Below are 21,758 nucleotides of genomic sequence, written 5' to 3'. Positions count from 1 at the left end.
ATATGAAACTATTGACTACTAAAAGGTACTGATTAATCACAATATACATACAAAATATAATTATATACAAAATTATATATATATTACAGAAAATGTAAATAAATAATTTTCAGTATGCATTCCTTTTCTTTCAAATAATTCAAAGAATTATCTTTCAAAGAATAATATGTTTTTCTGTCGGTACCTGGAACTATCATGTTCTAAGTAGGTAATAAGTTTTTGTTTCTTACTTATAAAAGTCAAATGAATGAAATGCCCTTTATTTTCAAGCAACATTTTTAATTAAGCAAAAATTTGCTTAAAATTAGATTTCTTGAAATGGAATGAAGTCCAGAACTACACTTCTGAACAGAATTATAGTATCTGTATAGAAATAGTTAAGCAGGTACATATAAGAACATCTAACATTTTTTCAGGCTTACCGTTTTACGCCATAGTATAGCTCTGTATTGCTGCACACCTTGCGAATTTGCATCGGTCAGCACAACGGATAAGAAAAAGGGAATCTTCTCTGCGTCCGCTCCTACATAATTCTGGTGCACTGAAATACAGATAAAAACCAACTGTAAGCATATTAAAACATCAAAGCTTTCTGTAGCGACCATATCAAGAGACTGGAGTTTTCTCGGATTATCCAAAATTATTGAGGATCAGGCAATCCGTAGAATAATAACAATAAAAAAAATCACTGTATAAGTAGCATTATAAAAGACACGTATAATTTTTACGCACCAAAAATCATAAGAAATTTATCGTTTTACGCAAAAAATAGTAGAGCTAGTTTGTTACCATTATTATTACAACGACCCTCTAAATTTTATTTATTATTGTGATGAGAATTGATAGATTGAGTATTGAGTATTGGTATGATTACATACAAAAATGTTCATAAAACATAATGTTTCACACATACAAAACACAATGTTCATACATACACGATGCATACACATAAAACGCAATGTTCTTAATGTCCTCATCGGCTTTGTCCATCCCTTTGAGATCAAATATCTCTATTTGGGAAAAATATCTTATTTCGTAAATTTTAAGAAACATTCAAAATAATGATTTTTACTAAATTTTATTAAATATGTAAACATAAGCAGTGTTTTTTCTTTTCTATTAGAGTAGTTCAGCACTTTGTTTCGATTTAGAACAGTTTAAAAAATAAGCAGGCATAACGGATAAGAAAAAACGAATCTCATTTCTCTGCGTCCATAGCAATCGAGTTTATCAGAAGGAAGTTTCAATCAGGTTTCGAGCTTATGAGAAAAAATAATAAATAAAATTTAGAGGGTCGTTGTAACAATTTAGCTGCCAGATGAGTGAATTAAAACAAAATAAATTTATTGATAGAGTATTCTGCAGTTAAAACGGAGTTGTTATTTATGCAGGATATTTTCTAATTCTCTTCGTAGCTTCGTAAATTTATAGTACATTAGTTATGATGAATACAGCAAACATAAGGATTCGCTTAAAGATTCCTTTGCGTCACACGGGACTTAAATATATTCATACTTGAACATCAATCGTGAATTCAAGTTTCTGTAAGATATGTCTCAGTTTTTACTTAGTTAGTTGCGCTCACCTTCGTTTCTGCTCAGTTTTGTTACGTGGTTTTGATTTAACACTTTTCAGAAAGAAATTTATTCTCTTTTTGTAGGACTTTCTGATTAAATACAATTCGACAGCTTCTTTTTTAAATCTCTCCGTCCGAAATAAAGATTATGTATGTAGTCATGATGGTTAGGGAACCTTTAAAATACTTACTTTTGAGCGCTAAAACTCCACATTAAACCCCATAATTTCAGTAGCATAACTCTATGTAAAATTGTTTCTCTAAATTGTTCTAAAAAAATCAGTAACAATACAGAGTTGTTCGTAATAAAGGGAACGACTTAAAATTTTAGAAAGAAAGGAAGAACTGCATAACCGTGACCAAATTTTATTACATTGAAAAACATGTAAACTCATCAAAGGTTTCTATGTAGTATGTCACAAATTCTCAATACACTCCAATTGTTAATATACTTAAGATGATTTGATTCGTAGACGGTATTGCATTCCAAACGCGAAAACAATTAGCTAAGGATGCAGCATTATTGATAAAGGAAACCTGAAGATTTGCGGGGAATGCAAGCTCAAAGAAAATATTCTGCATTAAGCCCATAATAAGCATCCCAATTTTTGTATGGGTTAAAATACAAAGAATGAGCTGATCATCGTATTACTGTGTAAGCTTCTCGTCTAGATTTGCTGCCTACTTTATGAGCAATTACAACATTCTCTCGTATGTGTACATGTAGTGTAAATGGTTAGCATACACATAAAGCAGTCGAAGATCGGTAATTCGAATTCGGCGACAACAGAATTGATTTTTCATGTTTTTCGTTGCAGGAAACCAGCGGCATCCAGTCTAAAATATGAGAACGATAACTCATGAACGCCTAGATTTGTTCAACTCCAAGGATTTTGCTCGTCTCGCTTTTTAAATGGGAATTTTCACATTTTCCCATGCTTACTTTCATGATGTAATTGATTGGCACATAAAGCTAGCAAAAGGAGTTTTCCTTTTTCAACTTCCTGTCATTCTGTTCGGAGGGTCATAGCTGACTTTTCATGCTTCTCACAGGCGAAAGTATGACAGCTCCACACGTTTAGTAGCAAATAAGAACTTAATTAGTATAATACCTATCTCTGCAGCTTTAGTAGCAAATTTTGATGCTGTTACTGCCGTAAATGATTTCTATATTTCTCATAATGTTGACTGAGAAACTCTCAAAATGTCTTGATAATGGTTTCCGAGATAGTGAGCTAGATAACTGTCTTGTTGCAAAAAGTTATTATTACCAATAGCTTCTTTCAATTGTCATCATCTAGCTTTCAGCAAAAGTAGTGATTGTGAAACATATAAAAATTCTTCTGGAGTTTACCGCTGTGTACGGCTAATAAAATTTGTTATCAATTGCGTAACCTACCCGCTGTGAATTTTTAAAATGTTGCATGAAACATTAATATATTTTAACATTTTTCCCTTTATCAAAACTCCTTTTGCTTTTTATTTTCATTTGCTTAAGCGCATTTAGTTTAAACTTTTGATACCCAGGAAAATATACAAATAATTTAGCTATTAAAAATGTTATTTATGAAAACAATGTAGAGGAATTTCTTCATTTGAAAAAATCATTTTCATGCAAAGATCATTTGAAAAAATGATAGAAAGCTGGGAAAAGGTGGCAACAAATACTCAATCAACATACTTGAAGTCAAATGTTTAGTACATCTTTTCATTCTTGAATGACATACAATTTTCTTCATCAAGGATAACTTTTTATGCTATTATAAAGAATGGATTACAGTTCATACGTTAGTTTTAACTATTAATAAAAAGACGATGAATGCTTGAAGTGCTTTTATGTAGTTGTGAAATAACAGTATACATATCATCATTTAATGCAATACACAATACAGGTAATGCAGACATCAGCGAACGTTAAAATTAATGTTCTTCTGCTTAGATGCATTGCTCGAGACAACGCTGGAAAGCTTCAATTAAACGTCTCCACATGTCCTATGCAATAACATATATTTTAAGGCAGGAGGTAGCCTTCAGTTCGTCAATTGTTTGCAAACGATGTGCAAAGACTCACTCTTTCAGGTAAACCCAGAGGAAGTAGTAAGAAGATATCAAATCTGGGAAGCGGGACGACCAAGTCAAATCGTCAAAATGAGAAAGCATATGACTTGGTAATGTCTGTCGTCCTACATACTTACCGCTGCGCCGTACTTTTGGAATAAAATTATATCTACCGTCTTAACCACAGTTATGGTGATCTTCATTTTTTCGTTGAAGTATCTGCTGAGCATCTGTGACACAGCCTGTCTGACTAAAGGTTCCCATCACCGCATGTTTTTTTTTTTTTTTTTTTTTTTTTTTTTTTCCCCATTGGCGGGCACTTCCGGCTTTAGTAGCAGCCGCCTTAGGCTTGGCAACTACTACTAAAGCCGGAAGTGGTGGTCACTTTATCGTGGAAGCACCTAACAGGTGGACCACCGTTACCTCCTATGAAGGGACGAACAATTACAGCAATGCCTTCTCTGGGATTTGAACCCGGGGCTTTTCGGTATCGCAGTAGGTTTCCCTAACCACTATGGGCGGCGATCCATGGTATAACTCTTCCTGACTCTTAGTTCTCCACCGACATATGCTCACGAGTGTTACAATATGCCACATATGCTCACGGGCATTCTAGCAGGATTGCCAACTCAAACTGGTATATACGGCATAAGTGACCCTGAATATCTTTATGGGCATATAAGATAATATTAAACTCAAATATTTAAAACCATATTCAAATTTAATGTAAGATTTTTCATTTGATTTATTTGAAAACCAACTTACTATTTTATACTAGGTATTCACGTCTGGAACTTATTTTCTAAATTTTTATGCGAACATTTTTCACGTTCCCCTTTACATTATATTTCAAATGGTATGTATGTATCCTCTCCAGAGTTAAAGAAGAATATGGTGCATAAGCAAAACTGAATGCATATTGAATTCAAATTTATATTTTCATACGGGAATTCATGGTTATGTCTCTAACGCTAATGCTTTTTTAACAGTAAGTTACATTAATATTGCTTCCTGATTTCACCTTTTTTTCAGCTGACGCTAATCACTTACTCAGAGAGATATGAAAACCAAATATCTTTAATGGTATTTCTGATTGATGGTTTTACTAATGATTTAAAATGATTTAAAGTTATTAATCACTGTCCAATCTATGCTATCAAATATTTTATTCAATCCTAATTTCTTTTTCAATAATGTTAAACTATGAACGCACCAGTATGATCATCTTATCATCAGTTAAATGAAAGCCCAACCCTAGTCAAGGCTTAAAAATATTATAACTAATGTAAAATTGCTCGAAAACGTACAACAATATGATATAGATAACTGATATAAATTTGTGCGCATATAATTTTATTTGAAGTATTTAAAGAACCATATGCATAAAATGAAAACTAAGTGGGGACCCAAAAGTAATTAGAAAAAGACCAGAGAGCAACTTTGAAAATTATACATTTAAAACTACAATTAAAAAACCACAGTAATTTCGCCTGTTCTTCTGCATCATTAAAAGTAAAGTAAATGTTCAGACCATAAAACTTTAATTTTGTTGTTAGAAGGCTAAATAAATTCCACAATTTCTCTATTTCTGAAATAAATATCTTGTAAAGCAGTAGAGTAGCTAAAATTGCATAGAACAGTCAAATTTGCGTTTTATACTTCCAGAAAACATTAAACTTATGATAAAGACGTTAAAATCTAGTCAAATTGTTTCAATTGCTCAAGAGGAAAAAATATCATATGGAAAAAATAATGAAAGGGGGAAAACAGAGAGAGAAAACAGTTCGCGCCGTTTAATTATTCTTCTCAAATATTTTCATACATTTACATTATTAGAGAGAAGTAATTTAGGAGACAATATGAAAAATAGCTAAGTCATTCATCTTTACAGAAAGCATAGCAAGCTGCTGAAAAGAATATTCTAATTTTGTATGGAACGACACTTAAAGCACTAAATGTTTCACACAAAAAAGGAAATAGAATATTCATTAAGTAAAAGGAAACTGAAGATATGAAATTCTCCATTCATCGAAAAATACTGGCAAATTTGAAAATGCACATATGATTAAAATATTCTTTAGAAAAAGAGAAAATTTTATACATTTGTTAGAATGGTTTTAGTTTAGTTGTACACTATCTGGTCGACTTACGAAAAAGAATGGTCTACGTTAATTAAAAAAAAAAAAATATGAGTTTAAAAGTAGAGGGGAAAGTTGTAATTGTACAAATGCCAAAGATAATTAATAAAAAATAAATATGGAAACAAAATTAAAAATAAACAAAATACACCAATGACTTCAGAAAAAGATAAAAATGTCCAGCAAAATAAGTTCACTTTCATTAACAACCTTCTGTGAGTTTTTCTTCTCTAACATAATTATCAAGAATCAGAAAGCGTTAAAAAATGCTTGATTTTAGATCGCATTTTAGAGCATAATTTATTTTTAAAAAACCTGTCATGTTAAGTGGATGTAATAGACACTTACTTTCTTATACTTGTAGCTTTCACTTATTGATAATAATGCACTTTTGAAGAAAAGAAATAAAATAATACGTTTCAAGTTCTCTCATGATTTGGAGACAGAAACTTTAGAAAAAGGTAGACTGCCAGCAGATTTAACAGCGGGAGTTTCAATTACTACTTCGCATATATTGTATTAAATCTTACCAAAAAAAAAGTTCGTACTTTGGATATCATTACGGATGTTGAGTGAAGCATTTATCCTTGAGATTTTAAAGAAAGCAATCATAAGTTGAGTTGGAAGAAATCCAAAATTTCGCAGCTATTTCAGAAAGGTTTCATGAAGATGAAAAGCGCGTTTTAATTTTCATAAAGGTGTCGGTTTGGTCTGGTATGGTTTATTTGATTTCGGCAAAGCACATGAGAGTTTATTTGTCTAATATGAGAGATTCCTACATGGAGGATCCTCTAAGGGAAATGGCTCATACCCACGTTACGCTTGAGCAAAATCACGAAATTGCCGCTAGTCCATTAGTCTGGACTCGAACCCAGGTCGAACTACCACAGTTGAGCGACTTAACCGCTGGGCCGCTAGTGTGCTCAATTTTTATAAAGGCTGGGAAACATTAGATTGGTGCTGCTGTGTGCAATTATTTGTGCATAATGGCGCACGTGCATAATGTTTCACAGTGAGATGAAAAAAAATTCTTACACAAATGCTGTACATCCAAGGCATTCATCTTAAAAGATAGTCGGCAAAAAATACAACTCCGAATTATTTTGTTAGGAATGCTTAAATTTTGATAATTAACGCATTTTATTGCCGTGTAATTTGGAATGTTTTCAAATCATGAGACTCAAACATTTTGAGAATATACAGGAGATAATTAGAGTTAATTACATATTAATGCTAATTAATACATAATTGATTACGATTAATAATGCGTGTATTTAGTTTCTTTAAGATGCTTCATACATTCGATACACGGTTTTATGAAGCAAAACTGTGCTTTCGTACTTTCTGAATACTTCCTTTAGAGTTTTAATGGGTGAATTATGAGAAGCTGTTTTACAATGTTAAAGCTGTAAACTGTTTCGAAACATGCAATCTTAAAATTCTGAAGCAGGATTTATTCGATTTTGTTTTAAATATTTACATCTATAGTTACTTTATTTACGTAGAAAGTGAATTTTAGTATTTCTTCAATTTAATGACGTTTACTTGTTGCCAATTGAAGAATGAATTTTAACTTTTAATATTCATATTTGAAACTTATTACTAATGAAGGAAAACTCTTTTAAATTCAGTTAAGGATTGATGAAAGCAAATGATATATCAAGAAGTCAATTTGCTATGAAACTCTTACATTAACAAATTTAAATTTGCTTATGAAGTACACAGTATTGTTTACGAGATTACATTTTCTTACCAAGAGTAATATTCCCTCTGATATTCTTCAAATAGTGCAGTAAAAATGCATTTGCGTTTCCTGAATAAAGAAAACGGAATATTACAAATTACTGAAAAACTTTTACATTCACTTTTTAAAACCTTGCCCGAAATTGATTCCAAAATGCGATTTATATATAAAAAAGTTATTTCAGGCAGCGTTTCAATTCGTATGGAAACGAACTAAATGTATGGATGACATTCTGTAATGTAAATAAGAGCTCTCTAATTAATAATTCTCTCAGAACATCATTCACGTATGTAAATCGGAAAGGGTAAACATATGAATTTGGTGCATGCTCTTCAGCCCGGTATTACTGTATCTGCTAGCGCTCTATATCAGATGTTCTAGGATGCCAGCTTATATGTTATTGTGCATCAAAGATTACCCACTTTTTCTGGGCCACAGCTCTTTCTACAAGGAAAAAAATTGCAACCTGCTCTTCCATCATAATGAATTTTAGCAAACATTAAAATATTGTTGCATATTACCTACGCCTATTTTATTTGTTTATCTATCTATGAAGAGTCGAAAAGCAAAAATTAATTAAACCAACCATCAAATATAGTAAAATACTGCTTATAAAAAATTTTAAAAAGAACACAAAATCAATAAGAAATTTTAAAAAATAATTAGATGCTTGAGGTTGGTTGAATTTAAACAATTCTTTAACGAAGGGTTACAATTCCATTAAAATCAGTTGCAGATTGCCATGCTCAATGATGTGAAATCTTAGACATTAAATTAGCTATTACAGTGAATCTACGCTCAGCCAGATATAGTGAAGAAAAGCAATTAAAAATTTATGTAGTCTTGCCCACAATCCAGGGTAGAGAGTTGGTACACATTTTTGGAACACAAACTCTTAGTATACATTTTTGAATTTTACTGTTAGTTCTACGAGTTCTGCTAAACTTAATAATTCTGTTGTATCTTCATTTGGCAAAGTATATAAACCCAAGTCGCTGTATTCATATTTAAAATACACTGGTATCGTGTGCTAAAGTCAGCATGAAGAAAGTCCAAGTGCTGTCAGTATGCAAGTGAGTCTTCTTGTCTTGCAGATACTGCTAGTTGGTAATATTTTACTGCTGATAATGTTGGAACATGGCTATACACATCTCTATCTATATGTCGCTTGAAAACAAAGTAAGTTTTCCCACATAATCAGCTATGACATTTTTGTTTGAATTAAACCTAACTCATCACCTTGCAACTCTAAATTCACTTCATTAAATACACTCATGTCCATAAATTAAGGATAATTCGGAGTCACGCGGAAATCGAACTCTAAAATAAATATATCACGGTAAAATCACTACACGCATCTTCAAGAATCATATGCAAATTTCAGGAAGTAACCAGATGACGCCGATGGTACGTCACAATGACGAGAGTGTAAGAGAGTGATATAAGGAATACAGGCAAAGAAGTAAAATTGTTCGAAGGCGCTTTATAAGCATTTCAGTGCAATAACCGAATAGTTATGACACAAAGGACGCATTTGGATCATTTTTTACGTGGTAGAATTATCGGCCGTCTGGAATGTGGGCGTACCCAACTGGAAGTATCAGACGAACTTGGAATTGCCTAGAGTGTCATCTCCAGGCTTTAGCAACGATTCCAAGATGATGGTAATGTGAGTAGACGTTACAACATAGGTCGCCCCAGAGTTACAACGCCGAATTAGGACCGGTATTTCGCAGTTACTGCCAAAAGAAACAGGCGGAGCACAGCCTCAGACCTGTATCGTCAGCTCTCTTCAGCCACTGGTACGACATTTTCAAGGCAGACCCTGTATAGACGCTTAGGGCAGATTGGTCTATATGCTCGTAGACCTGTCAGATGCGTTCCACTTCCTGCAACTCACTGTCGCCTGCGGTTAGCCTGGAGTAGAGAGCATGCATTGTGGTCACCGCAACAGTGGGCTTGTGTGATGTTTTACGGCGAGTCCACGTTTAGCTTGCAGTCTGATTCTCGCCGGACTTTCATATGGAGAGCTCCAGATACCCGTTACCACCAAGAAAACATCATTGAACGACACCGTTACGGTGGTGCAGGAGTGCTCGTTTGGGTTGAATTATTCTGGGTTCCAGAACTTACCTGCATGTTCAAATTGGAACCATGACAATCCAAATCTATCGGGACGTCATTCTGGAACAACATGTACGTTTGTTTCGGGCGCCATGGGCGCACAATTTGTGTTTATGGATGAGAACGTTCGTCCTCACCGTGCAAACATTGTAAGCAATTGTTTTCAATCGGAGGATATCACCCGTATGAACTAGCCAGCATTCTCACCGGACTTGAATCCAGTAGAGCACGTGTGGGACATGCTTGGCCGACGAGTTGCAGCCGGTCAACCTCCTCCTACATATCTACCGGAACTTCGGAGAGCATTGCTTTTTGAGTGGTGTAATATCGCCCAAGATCAGATCGATAATTTGATACTCAGCATGCCTAGGCGTTGTACGCACTGTATTGCATCGTCTGGGAGACATACAATGTATTAACAATCATACCAACCATGTAATATTGGTTTTTTGTAAATAGGTTTTATTTTTGTAATTTGCTCCAGGGAGAAACAATCGCTAATTTTTTTAATAATATCAAACATATAGCATCTTTTTTTTGCTCTTTACCTTTTGTTTAATAAATAAGCTTTACAAATAAGTCAAATTTGTTTTGCTTCTAACTCTTCCTTTGCCTGATTTTGCATTATCCTTAATTTATGGACATGAATGTAGTTTAAACAGATCTGTCAAATAAATGATGTCATTTTTGTAAGTAATCAACTTTTTCGTCTCTCTTTTCAAGGAAGTCCTGTAAGGAATCAAATAGATTGAAAAAACTGTTCAGACAAATGCTTTTTTGAAAACCAACTAAGTTTTGTGTACAGCAGCAAATGCCTGTAATCTTCATCCTTTTCAAAACAAATTTGGCCAAATAACCTATGTATTGCTTCTAATCTCACTGATTGATCTAATATACGTAATGAAGCGACGTACGCAAACGGTCATTCAGAATTTTTGCAACCAGATGAGGGCAGATAAAACAATGTTTTACAATGCTACTTTTTTCAAATGTGCTATGAAACCCTTTTGTCGCCCCATCATTGTTGGACCCCACTCAATAGCAGTTGATAAAATATTAAGAACAGCAATTTCTTTCTCTTGAAGAAATGTATTCATGGTATTAATTACAAATATCGATTCTTTTCTTGTCTCGGTTTTCAAATTTAAAAATTAATAACCGTTGACAAATTATTTTTCTTCTGTTATGAATCGAATGTATGATAAGAGTAGTGTTTCATTATTTGGTACAGCTGACTCATCGAGCTGAATGAAAAATTTGCAAGTAATTGCATAATGATATTTCAACGTTTTTAGGCTTTTAATTAATTTTTTTTGCGCCGGATTATTAATCAAAAAATTATTCTGAGGATATTTTACGGCATCTTAAGATAAAAAACAGTTTTTATTACCTCTTTGGATGCTGGCGAATTTAATTCCTCGCCAACTGTCTGCCTCTATTTTGCGATTAACAACGAAATATTAGAGCCTCGTAGTTTATCATCTTGTTTGAAAGGTGATGCAAAAAAATTGTTACAACTTTGCTGCTTTAACTATTTCTTTTCCACTCCTCGAAAAATAGGATAAGTTTTTAATAAGCCCTTTTAATTTTTTGCCCTTTTTAATAAGTCTTTGCTCCCATGCTTTGTATTCAATTGTTTTTGTAGCCTAGGACGGCTCCAATTGGAAAAACGTTCCAGCAAATTAAACATATAAGGTAATAATTGGTTTGTAGGAGAGAACGTAAATCTATATATTAAATACTCAGTAATGTACTGCTGGCATTTCCTTTTAGATTCAGACATTCTGAAATGCAAAACTTTCAACGGTTAAAATTAGATAAATTAACTTTACGACAGATTTATAGACAGTTACAAAAATAATGGCTATATTGACTACTATAACCTTCACTCATGAATATGGATTATTGGCGAAGCACTCAAAAACAATGATATATTCTTCCAGATAGCCATGCCTTTACTGCACGCATCATCTTGTATGCATTTGCTTATTTATAAGATGCCGGTGCACTTGTTCTGAAAACGAGTCATTCTATATTTTTGTCGAAGAATGCTTCACTGCTTGAATTGCTTACCAACTTTCAAATATTTGTCACCGACAATTCTAAACCGAATTAGGTATACGTGTATCTAACGATGGTCTATTCACGCGATAACAATGAGACAAAAATTTTAGATAGCTAGATAAAATGCTTATTCCTGAAAGCAATAGGTATTTTTAAAGTGTTTTATTATATTGATTTCCTAAATGAGTAGGTACGCCTCGACCACCCCTGTTGACTGGCTTAACTCCCCTTATATGCCTTTAGACCCCTATCGCTCCCACGAAAGATTCCAACGCCCAATGAAGGGGTACACCCGCATTGGAATCTATGTCCTGTACCAAAGAATGAAAGTTGTGGTAAACCCAGTGGAGTCATTAGATATTTCATAGAAATTTGGTAATTTATACTAAATATTTAGAGACCCAAACGAAATTTTCATTGAGAATATACATATTTTTCTGTGACACAGAGTTAGTTTTTCATTTCTAAATGAAATTTCAATTTAATATATAATGCGCATAGCATTTATTCAGTAGCTTCAAAACCAATAAAAGTTTGAACAACATATAGTAGATGATGATATGTTTAGATAACACAAGCATTTAGTTACAAAATGAAGAAAGTATTTACTAACGCAAATATTCTTTCCATTGCATTTCATTTTAGCTAAAAATCGGAAAATCGATTGCATTAAAATTTTACAAATTTATAAAATAAATTATTCTCATATACTGGATCAGAAACTTGGTTTGAAATTTAGAAAAAAAGTTAAAGTATTTCAGTTCCTTCAGTCATAAAAAATTTTTAAAGAGCTCAGAGATTAAATTACAGTATAATACTAACTTGTGCTTACTGCTGCAATTATTTTTGATTTGGTTAAGCGCATCTGGCAATGACAAGAAATTTTTTTGAACCACGTTTGTGAATTTTATATTAATCATATTTGTTTGCTTTAGTTAAAAGGAATATCAGTCAGACAGCATGACGACACTGTTTTTTTTATCCAATAATGTCCTCATTTCATTTAATTTTCATTTAATTATGTTTTACTCCATGGATTGCTAAATATTTCGCAAATATTTCGAGCGCTTTTGTATTCCGGGAAATTTTCAGAATACAGCTAGAAAATGATGTACATGAACCGTGCATACGAGAATTTAATGCGACGAGTTTGAGTTGCAGGAGCGCAATCATCCGAAATAGAATACCATTTTCAGGCGAAACTGTGTCACAAAGAGATTAATTCAGAGGTGCCACATTCGAGCCGCAAATTAGCTTGTATTTAATAATAAATTAAGAGCTGCACAGCGACGAAATATGTTCATCACAAATTCTAGAATACCAAACTTTAATCAAAGCCGTATGTACACTTAAATTTCCTTTCTTTTCGTCAGATTTTGACAATAAATTTGGACTGTCTTTTGAACAACATGCTATAGCTGTAAATATTTTGAAAAACCTGAAGAAGCTTATTTATTGTCATATAAACCTTATATGTTAAGGTTGGTTTGGTTTGGCTTATGTGATAATGGCAAAGCCTCGAGTGCTATCTGCCTAAGGAGAGTGTTTTGGACTGTAGATACGAAATAACGAAACTAATTTTCTTTTAAAATAATCTTTTATTTTATTCGAAAATTAACCGCTCAATTAGCAGCCATTCAAAAATCCAAGCAACAAATTTCTCATCGAACAAGCTAATAAAAAAAGAAGTACAACAACAACCAAAAAAAAAAAAAAAAACTACATTGACGCATGCGCGTTACAAGATTCGTTGCTAGGCAACTAAGTAGAGGCGAAAGGTTTCGTATAGCAGACATTCAGGCGCCAACAGAGAGGGAAGCCTTCGAGACGGATTTTCTAAGGGGACTGACTTTATACACAATACACACTTATTTGTTAATAAGTTTGCTTACTGTGTAGCGTTGCGCGCCTCCAACTTGCACGCAACCAAGAGGTGACTGTGAAAACTGGATAAAAGACAGAGTCTTGTTAAGGGTTTAAGTCCCTTTTTATTCAATGTAATAAATTACAAGTGCGTGTCTTGACGCTCACAAACTGCGCCAACTCTGCGGTCAAATAAAAATAATAACCTGAAAAGAAATTAAAGACAAGACTCTAACTACGAGGCTCTCTAAAAGTAACTAACCTCACTGCGTTTTACAATACCGCTGCTAATTCAGCAAACTTGAAGATCACGTTGAACGATTAACAATACTTCCAGGCAAGCACACAGGCCGAAACGCGGGGTTCTTCAATTTCTGTCTAACTACCTCCGCGCTCGTGAAGTAAGAACAGCACACCTTGAACTCGTTTCCTCTCTATTTAACTCAGAATACTTCCGCTGATAATTTGAATCCTTGCGCGTTCTACTAAAATTTACATACTCTGGCATTGGCAGTTCCAGGGGAAAGAAAGGCTTGACAGGAAAGATAGTTTAAACTTAAAATAGATGTTAGTTAAAATAAATATAAACCCTACAACTGAAATATATAAGATTCGATTAAAATATTTTATTATAGAGATATCATTGGTTCCATTCTTAAACTATGAGTATGTATGTTTTTTTTATTTTTTTCACTTTCAATTAATAAGTTTTTTTTTTTATTTTTACACTATGTCAAAAGAAAGGAAGCGCATATTCTGTGAAATAAATATTTCTCACTGTGTTGCTGTTGCTACAAACCCTACCGCTCAAAACATAATCTAGATAAAATCCATGAATTTGTCGCATGAAGAGTAAAAATGTAGCTTATGTCATTCATCACGGCCTTAGGCACCAGATGACATAAGGAATCAGCTCAGTTCTAGCTCGATTTCGATGAAGCACATAACATGTTAATTTTTGTTTAGTTTATTATGGCATAGTACACTACAGCTTTCTTCCTAAGGCAAAGGATGCCTTCCTGGAGGACGTTCTATACGGGAAACTGGTTCGTATACACGTTACACATGGAGAAAAGCATGAAAACGCCCATGCAACCAGCCCATTCGACGGGATTCAAGCCCTACACCGAACTACTTATCGCTCTGCCGCTGGGTAGGGACAGCATACCACAGGAGATCCAAAGAATGTATTAAATTTTTTTGAGAAATCTATACGAAGGTATCTTTCATTTTTTCTCCTACCCTCAAATTCTCGCGAGGAATTTCGGCTTTTGACTTGGAGATTACTTGTAGCATGTGAGCACTTAAAATCCGAATGTTACGATGTCACCAATACACGCTCTACTATTACAAACACTCCATGCTTTCTCTGGGATTCGAACAAGGGGCCAGCGATATAGCGATATACCAGTCCGTTCCATTGACTGCAGTATAAATTATGTAGAAATCGTCTCACTTTTCTGAAAAACCAAACGTTTCTCTCGAAACAGATGTTGTAACTAATGCGGATTTGCACCATTAAAAAAAGCTCATAAAATAATTAAGTTTTAAGAATATAAACTTCTAGTAATATTATAGAACTTTTAAGCTTAAAAGAAGTCATTATAATTCTATTAATAAAACAAAATTACCTCAAAATATTTTTTTTATGTATTCGAAATCCATTTGAAATAAAAATTCGGACGCTTCAACTAGAAAATTTCGAAATTTATATTAACCTGAAATACAATACGTTTCCTCTGAATACTAAATTCTTATTATCTGCAGTAGTATTTCTTAATACTTCAAGAATTTGATGTAAAAAAAAAAGTAAGTTAGTGACCATAAAAATCTGATACCTTTTCAGCCATAAAATATGATATCTTTACAGATATCTATACACACAACTTAAACCTTAGTTTATGCGTCGTTACGACCAGACGTCAAACTTGATACCAGAAACCGTAAAGTTTCTTTAAAGTATACGAAAACGTTTTTTCTTATGTTCGACTGCAAGATAAAAGCAGGCATAATTTGAAACCTCAAAGGTTTAGGATAAATAACATCTATTATCTAACCTTTTTTTTTATTTCAACTGAAATTAAAGGAAACAACTGTATTCACTATTTAGTTAAAAGAATACTAAAAACACCACATATATAAACATAGATACGCAGGAATCGGTATATTTATTATTAATGACCAAATGAATTGGTTTAATAATTATTATTTATTTGTTCATCCTAATGAATAACTCTTATGAGAAAATTGGTTTTCGAACATTCTGAGATTCTGACAAAAAGGAATAACTATTTCACTCTTAGAAGCTCCTTAAGTAAGCATTCTCTTAGAAATAAAGTTTAATGAATTTTAACTCTAAAAATTTATTTTTATATAGTCTTTTAGCGGATCAAAATGATTGTATCTTATTAAAATCAAATCTATCTGAATTAATGGGGAGGATGGAGAAATTTCGTATCACACGTTTTGCGGATAAATGACCAGTGTAAAACCATCTTTGGTCAAAAGAAAGTATTAAAATTTTATTTAAATGCACTATAGTGTAAACGGTTGTATTAAAGTACTGTAGGCATAATAACATGCAGATTACCTTAACTTTCCTTGAGCTATCCGCATGAATTGATAAATTTCTAAACGCTGAACCGGCGTAATTGCTGATATAAACACCACACTAGCCTCACACTACTTTTACTATGAAAAAAAGGATAGGCGGAAATATGAAGTATGAATACATTTACACACCTGTATTAAAAGTGGTACTTATACATACTTATATTAACATACTTGCTTGTTTTGGGATATCAGAATTTTTGGTGTGATTTTTATCAGCAACTTCGTCGCTTCATCATTATGTAATTTATCTGTTGATGCGGACATTTCAAGGAAACGCAAAACAATAAACTAATTCTTCTTTTTACTGTACCTACGTTATTGCAATACAACCGTTTAAGAAATAGAGTATTTAAACAAAATTTTAATATGGAGCCAATCTAATTGTTAAAAATTTCCCTTTAAGATATTTTCGTTCCATTCCCATAAAAGAAATAATATATATCTGAAACAAAATTTTCATTTTATTGCGAGTGTCAAACTATTGAACCAATGTTCCACGGATATAGGACCTACCAGCGGCCGAGCGGCAAAGTCGCTGAACACTGGTAGTTCCGTCCGAGGTTCGAATCCCGCGAACGGGCTGGCTGCATGGGTGTTTTCGTGGTTTTCCCCATGTGTAACGTGTATACGAGCCAGTTTCCCTTAGAAAATCCTCCACGAAGGCATCATTTTCCTTAGGCAGATAGCCCTAGTGTGCTTTGCCATAATTAAATACCCCACCATGGATATAGATGGGAAATTAATAGCACTGGTATTTTTATATATTTCAGGATGCGTTTACCTATAAAGCCTTTGAGGTAAGATGAAAAGTACTGCTTGTCATTATTTTTTCATGCCGAAACGGTACAAATACAAATTGCGTTCATTATGCGATTTCAGTTGCAGTTAGTATGTTTTTACGCGCAAAAAGCTATATACTGTTAATCGGGAATAATTTGACGCAGTTGATTATTGTTGGAGTAAGTGAAAATATCGATTAATATATATTTTTATTTGAAGCAAAACGTATTATGGAATGAACCCCATAATGCATAAGAATAGCGAAAACTTTATAGAAAAACGAAGATGGAGTGATTAAATGAATAATCCCAGGTAATAATAACACATATACATGATACTGATAATGAAATAAAAGTGATGATAATGGAATATTATCAAGAAGTCGAGAGTGTGACGTAAGTGACTAGTAAGTGACGACGACAGCGAACTGTGTAGACGCACACTCGTAATCGCGACTGGAAAAAATACATAATATGCTTAAAATAAAGGAATATGTGGAAGCACGTGGTGTAAATACTTTTGTTTTGCGGAACTGGTGCTAATTCAATGTCATACGAGGGTTTTAAAGTATATGAATATAGAATTTCGGCAATGTTATCAACATAAGCTATTAGCTAATCGACAATGTTAAATCTAAATAATCGAATAAAGAAAGATAATTTTTCCAACAAGAAAATTAATGCAGAATGATTTCACAAAACTCCTGATGAAATAAAAATATATTTCTCGCCTTAAATTATTAAGTCACAAATAAAAAACAGATATAAAAATATACTAAACGAAAATTCTAAGAATATACATCTCATAATTTTTCGAATCTCTCAGAAAGGTTCCTAGGTTTTACTTCCCCAGAATTTGTAGATAATGAAAAAACAGACAATAATGATAAATTGATAATGATTCGAAATATTAAAAATTATTTTAATGATAATTTTCTATTTATTTATTTTTGTCATTTTATGCTCCAATATGATATTTATTTACAAAATATATAAATGATAAAACCAAATATGATTTCATTATAACAATCTGTGTAACAAAACGACTAATAAAAATTAAATGTTTCTCTTATGCACAACTTTCAAAATTAAATCTTACTACAGAGAATGAAACCATACAAACTCCTGTAACCATGCAATAAACATTCTATACAATACTCCATAAATAACTTAAAATTTCATATTCTGAAATTTCTAACTTCAATAATTTTCTTTTGGAATGCTAACAATGTTATCAATACATTTACTTAAAGAGTTGCTAAAATTCACTTATCAGGTACTGGAAAAAAACGTTAAATTATTTATAGTAGTCTTTGCTGCTATTGAATTTGTTGTTCATGGATTCTTTTAGAACAGCTTAAAGCATTAATTGTGATAGTTCACTATTCAAAATCGGCACTCGGAAATATTATCTGGGTCTAAAATATTTCATTCCTATTTTTTCATATAATATATTGATCTCTTTACCTATTGCAAAATATATATTCATCCTTAAATAACTTTAAGTTCTACTTATCTATCTTCTGAAGTATATATAGAAACCACACAGTAGAAGGGTTAAAAGTATCCTTTATTAAACTCTTTAAAATTCACAATGCGTCGACTTGATGCTAACACACTACGTCTCACTCGGGCGAACTCAAATAGCAAGAACTAAACTAAAATTCGAAGATATTAATAAGCAGTAGAAATTATTCTACAAGGCTCAGATACTCCTGTTACTTAGAACCACGTCGAAATTCAGTGGCAGCAAAGTTCAATGGAACCTCGAGATACGAGCACCTCTATGTACGAGAAATTCGAGATAAAAGGAAAGTATGAGCGAAACATTCGAAACATAAAATACGAGCACTGACTCGAGTAACGAGCAGTGAGCCAGCGTTGATATGCGTGGCGCTATTTCCCGATCTGGCTCGACTCGGAGTCAGATCACTCAGTGTTCTTTGATCTAAGTGCTAGTCAGCTTGTGAATAAATCGTTTTTTACATTTAGCGTGAAAATAATTATTTTACGATGCCTGCCAAGAAGCTTGTTGCCTCAGATAGTGCTGCAAATAAAAAGAATGAAGCCATGGGCCGTTGAAATTAAGGAAGAAATCATAGATAAACATAAGCGTGGTGTAAGAGTGATGGAATTGGCGAAGACTAATGGCCGTTCGACATCAACGATCTGCACTATTCTGAAGAAGAAAAATATATTAAGAAACTTGATGTGGCCAGAGGAGTTACCGTTACTTCCAAGCACCGTCTAAAACTCCTAGAAGATGTTGAGAAGTTGTTGTTTGTGTGGATTAACGAGAAGCAGTTAAAAGGCGATTCGGTGTCGGAAGCTATCATAAAGGTAAACTAGAGTTATATTATTTACCAGTGTTATTTATTAGAAAAATTGATTTTTATGTTGATAAATTTTGGGGATGCAGAACGGATTAACTGGATTCCCATTATTTTCAATGGGGAAGTTTGTTTCTAGATACGAGAAATTCGCTATACGAGCTCAGTGTTGGGATGAATTAAACTTGTATTTTGAGGTTCTATTGTAATAGCTGTCACGTCATGTTAACCAGCAATAAATGCAGAAATAGAAGCTCACGCTACAAAAATACAGCGCTCAAATTCTCTAACTTTCCCTTCTCGAACTTAGTATTTAAACCTTTTTTCCTCAAGGTAGAATTTGCATTACTTCACGCGCGATACCAAATTTAAATATTCTGCCATTTACAATTAGGGGAATGAAGGCTTATAGGAAAAAACGTAAGCTAAATTGATTATTTAAAATAAAAATAAATCTCTACTAAGTGATGTATAAAATAATGAAGTATATTAATGTTTGTTTTTTACTTTTAATCATCTTACAGACACATCCTTCCCGACAGCTCAGGGGAAGACTATGCTAAGATCTATTGCTTGATCATCGCAAACGGACAATGCACTGTTAAATTACATTCTGATTTTGGCGTGTGAATTTTGAGTTTTGGAGTTCAAGCTTTTATTTTGTACAATCATACACCCATAGTCTCCATTTCAAATATTTGTTCACCTCAAAATGCTGTATTCTAAAGGACTCAAATAGTCTCTTGCTTAGACTCTCAGCTGCAAATAATACAGATATATAACAATCTATTTTGTCATTAAGGTCTACAAAGGGTTAATATAGGTATTTTTATAGGGAAAGTGAAGCATATCTATCTAAAATTATAAGATTTATGACACTAGTATTAAATATGAACCCTGATTCATGCTCAGTTTTCTCTCATTAACATTAAATCAAGTTTCGGTTTAACAAAGTGTATTAGGAAGGTTTTACGTGCGGCTAATGTATTCGCTGGATTTGTCGAAGGCATGGCTTTTGTAAAATTACAAAATCAATTACGTTGAATGCCCTCATGTAGGTACCATGAATTAGTATGCAGAATGCGTAATATCCATCTGCGTAAATCTAGCATTCAATGATGGCTTTTTTTTTTCATTCTTCTTTAAATTCAAAATGAATCAGCTTTTCAGATGCTGTATGGCTTATAGCTTATTTTCAGTGGTTCTGGTTATTTTTGATTCCCTACCTCACACGCACGCACTGTTTCTTAATTACGAAAATGTGTTCCTTCTCATGATTCTGGACTTTTTATATTGAAGGATTGCTTATATTCTACTTCAACATATATTCAGGTGCAAAAGATTAACCATACACCTCATCCTTGAAAACCTAGTTTTTGTCATGTATAATTTTAAGGCGCTTGTTTTAGGAATATAATAATTAGTTATTGCTACAGCGTCTTTTTTAATTTTAGCATATACCCCTCGAACCCATTTTATTCCTTTCTAAAAGTCATCAGAATTTCGGTACTTAATACTTTATATGGATATTATTATTTGTGCATGACATTGTGCAGGAAAAGTGTTTCTGAACTGCTCAAAGTAACTCCAACTTTCAATCTAAGCTAATAATTTCTGTTAGGCATCAGCATTCTTAGGCAAATCTCACCGTCATTATAACTGCAGAATTCTAGCCCAAGCGTTTGGACGTCCAAAGAATTAAATTCAGTAAAATTTACATTTTAACACGTTTTGGTAAAATGGTTCAGAATTTTCCATTTCAATGTAGCATACAATGCGCAAACAATATGACGTTCGACAATACTTAAGTATTGACCGAATTAGTGACTTCATAAAATATGCATTACATTAGTTGTTCTCGAATCCAAGATGTGAAACATGTCTGATAATTAAAATAAATTAAATTTTTTTGAATCAAATTTCTTCAAATTCACAAAAGAACTTTAATTGAACTAATACTGCAGATAATTTTGTTGTTTTCGTTATTACTCATATAGGACAGTTTAACATGTCCTTCGTTAGGAGGACATAAAGCTATTACTTAGTAGTGTGAACACTACGTATTTAAAGTCTAGTTCTAGTGCAACTGATTGCAATTAGTCCATTATTCTCATTTACGCGACACTTGATCAATAGAACTGAATCCTTGGAAATTTTAATGAGTTGGACTTTTATCTCCTTCAGCTGAATGTTAATGCTGCTTCATTCATTGCACCAAATTACGTTAGTATTTGGCACTTGAAAAGGCTACGCCAGAAAGTGAAAAGATTCTTAAAATCATCTCAGGCTTGACATGATGACTTGTAGGATCTCCAAATTCACTCCAGAACCAGAAATGATAACTGATTCTTTTCTTGAGTCTGCAGTATGTGCGGCAGTCTGTTTAGCTAATATATATGTTGGTATGCGGATGTAGTTCCCTCTTAATATTTGTACTCTTAAAATCGAAATGAGGATTCTAATTATGCG

General features: G+C 33.0%; 1 protein-coding gene across 2 annotated transcripts in view; it reads right to left on the bottom strand.

Moving 5' to 3' along the window:
• Window positions 1-21,758, bottom strand: part of LOC118182903 (GTPase-activating Rap/Ran-GAP domain-like protein 3) — a 333,886-nt gene that overhangs the window by 214,069 nt on the left and 98,059 nt on the right. For both annotated transcript variants that reach the window (XM_085816800.1, XM_085816801.1), the window contains exon 5: window positions 423-541. In XM_085816800.1, the coding sequence (XP_085672926.1) occupies window positions 423-541 (119 nt within the window). The remainder of the gene's footprint in view (window positions 1-422; window positions 542-21,758) is intronic.

The sequence above is a fragment of the Stegodyphus dumicola genome, chromosome 5 (assembly GCF_044657685.1).
Source record: "Stegodyphus dumicola isolate Sdum_Otavi_A_Nest chromosome 5, ASM4465768v1".
Taxonomy (NCBI): domain Eukaryota; kingdom Metazoa; phylum Arthropoda; class Arachnida; order Araneae; family Eresidae; genus Stegodyphus; species Stegodyphus dumicola.
The sequence above is the reverse complement of the archived record's forward strand: the minus strand, read 5'-3'. Positions and strand labels throughout refer to the sequence as shown.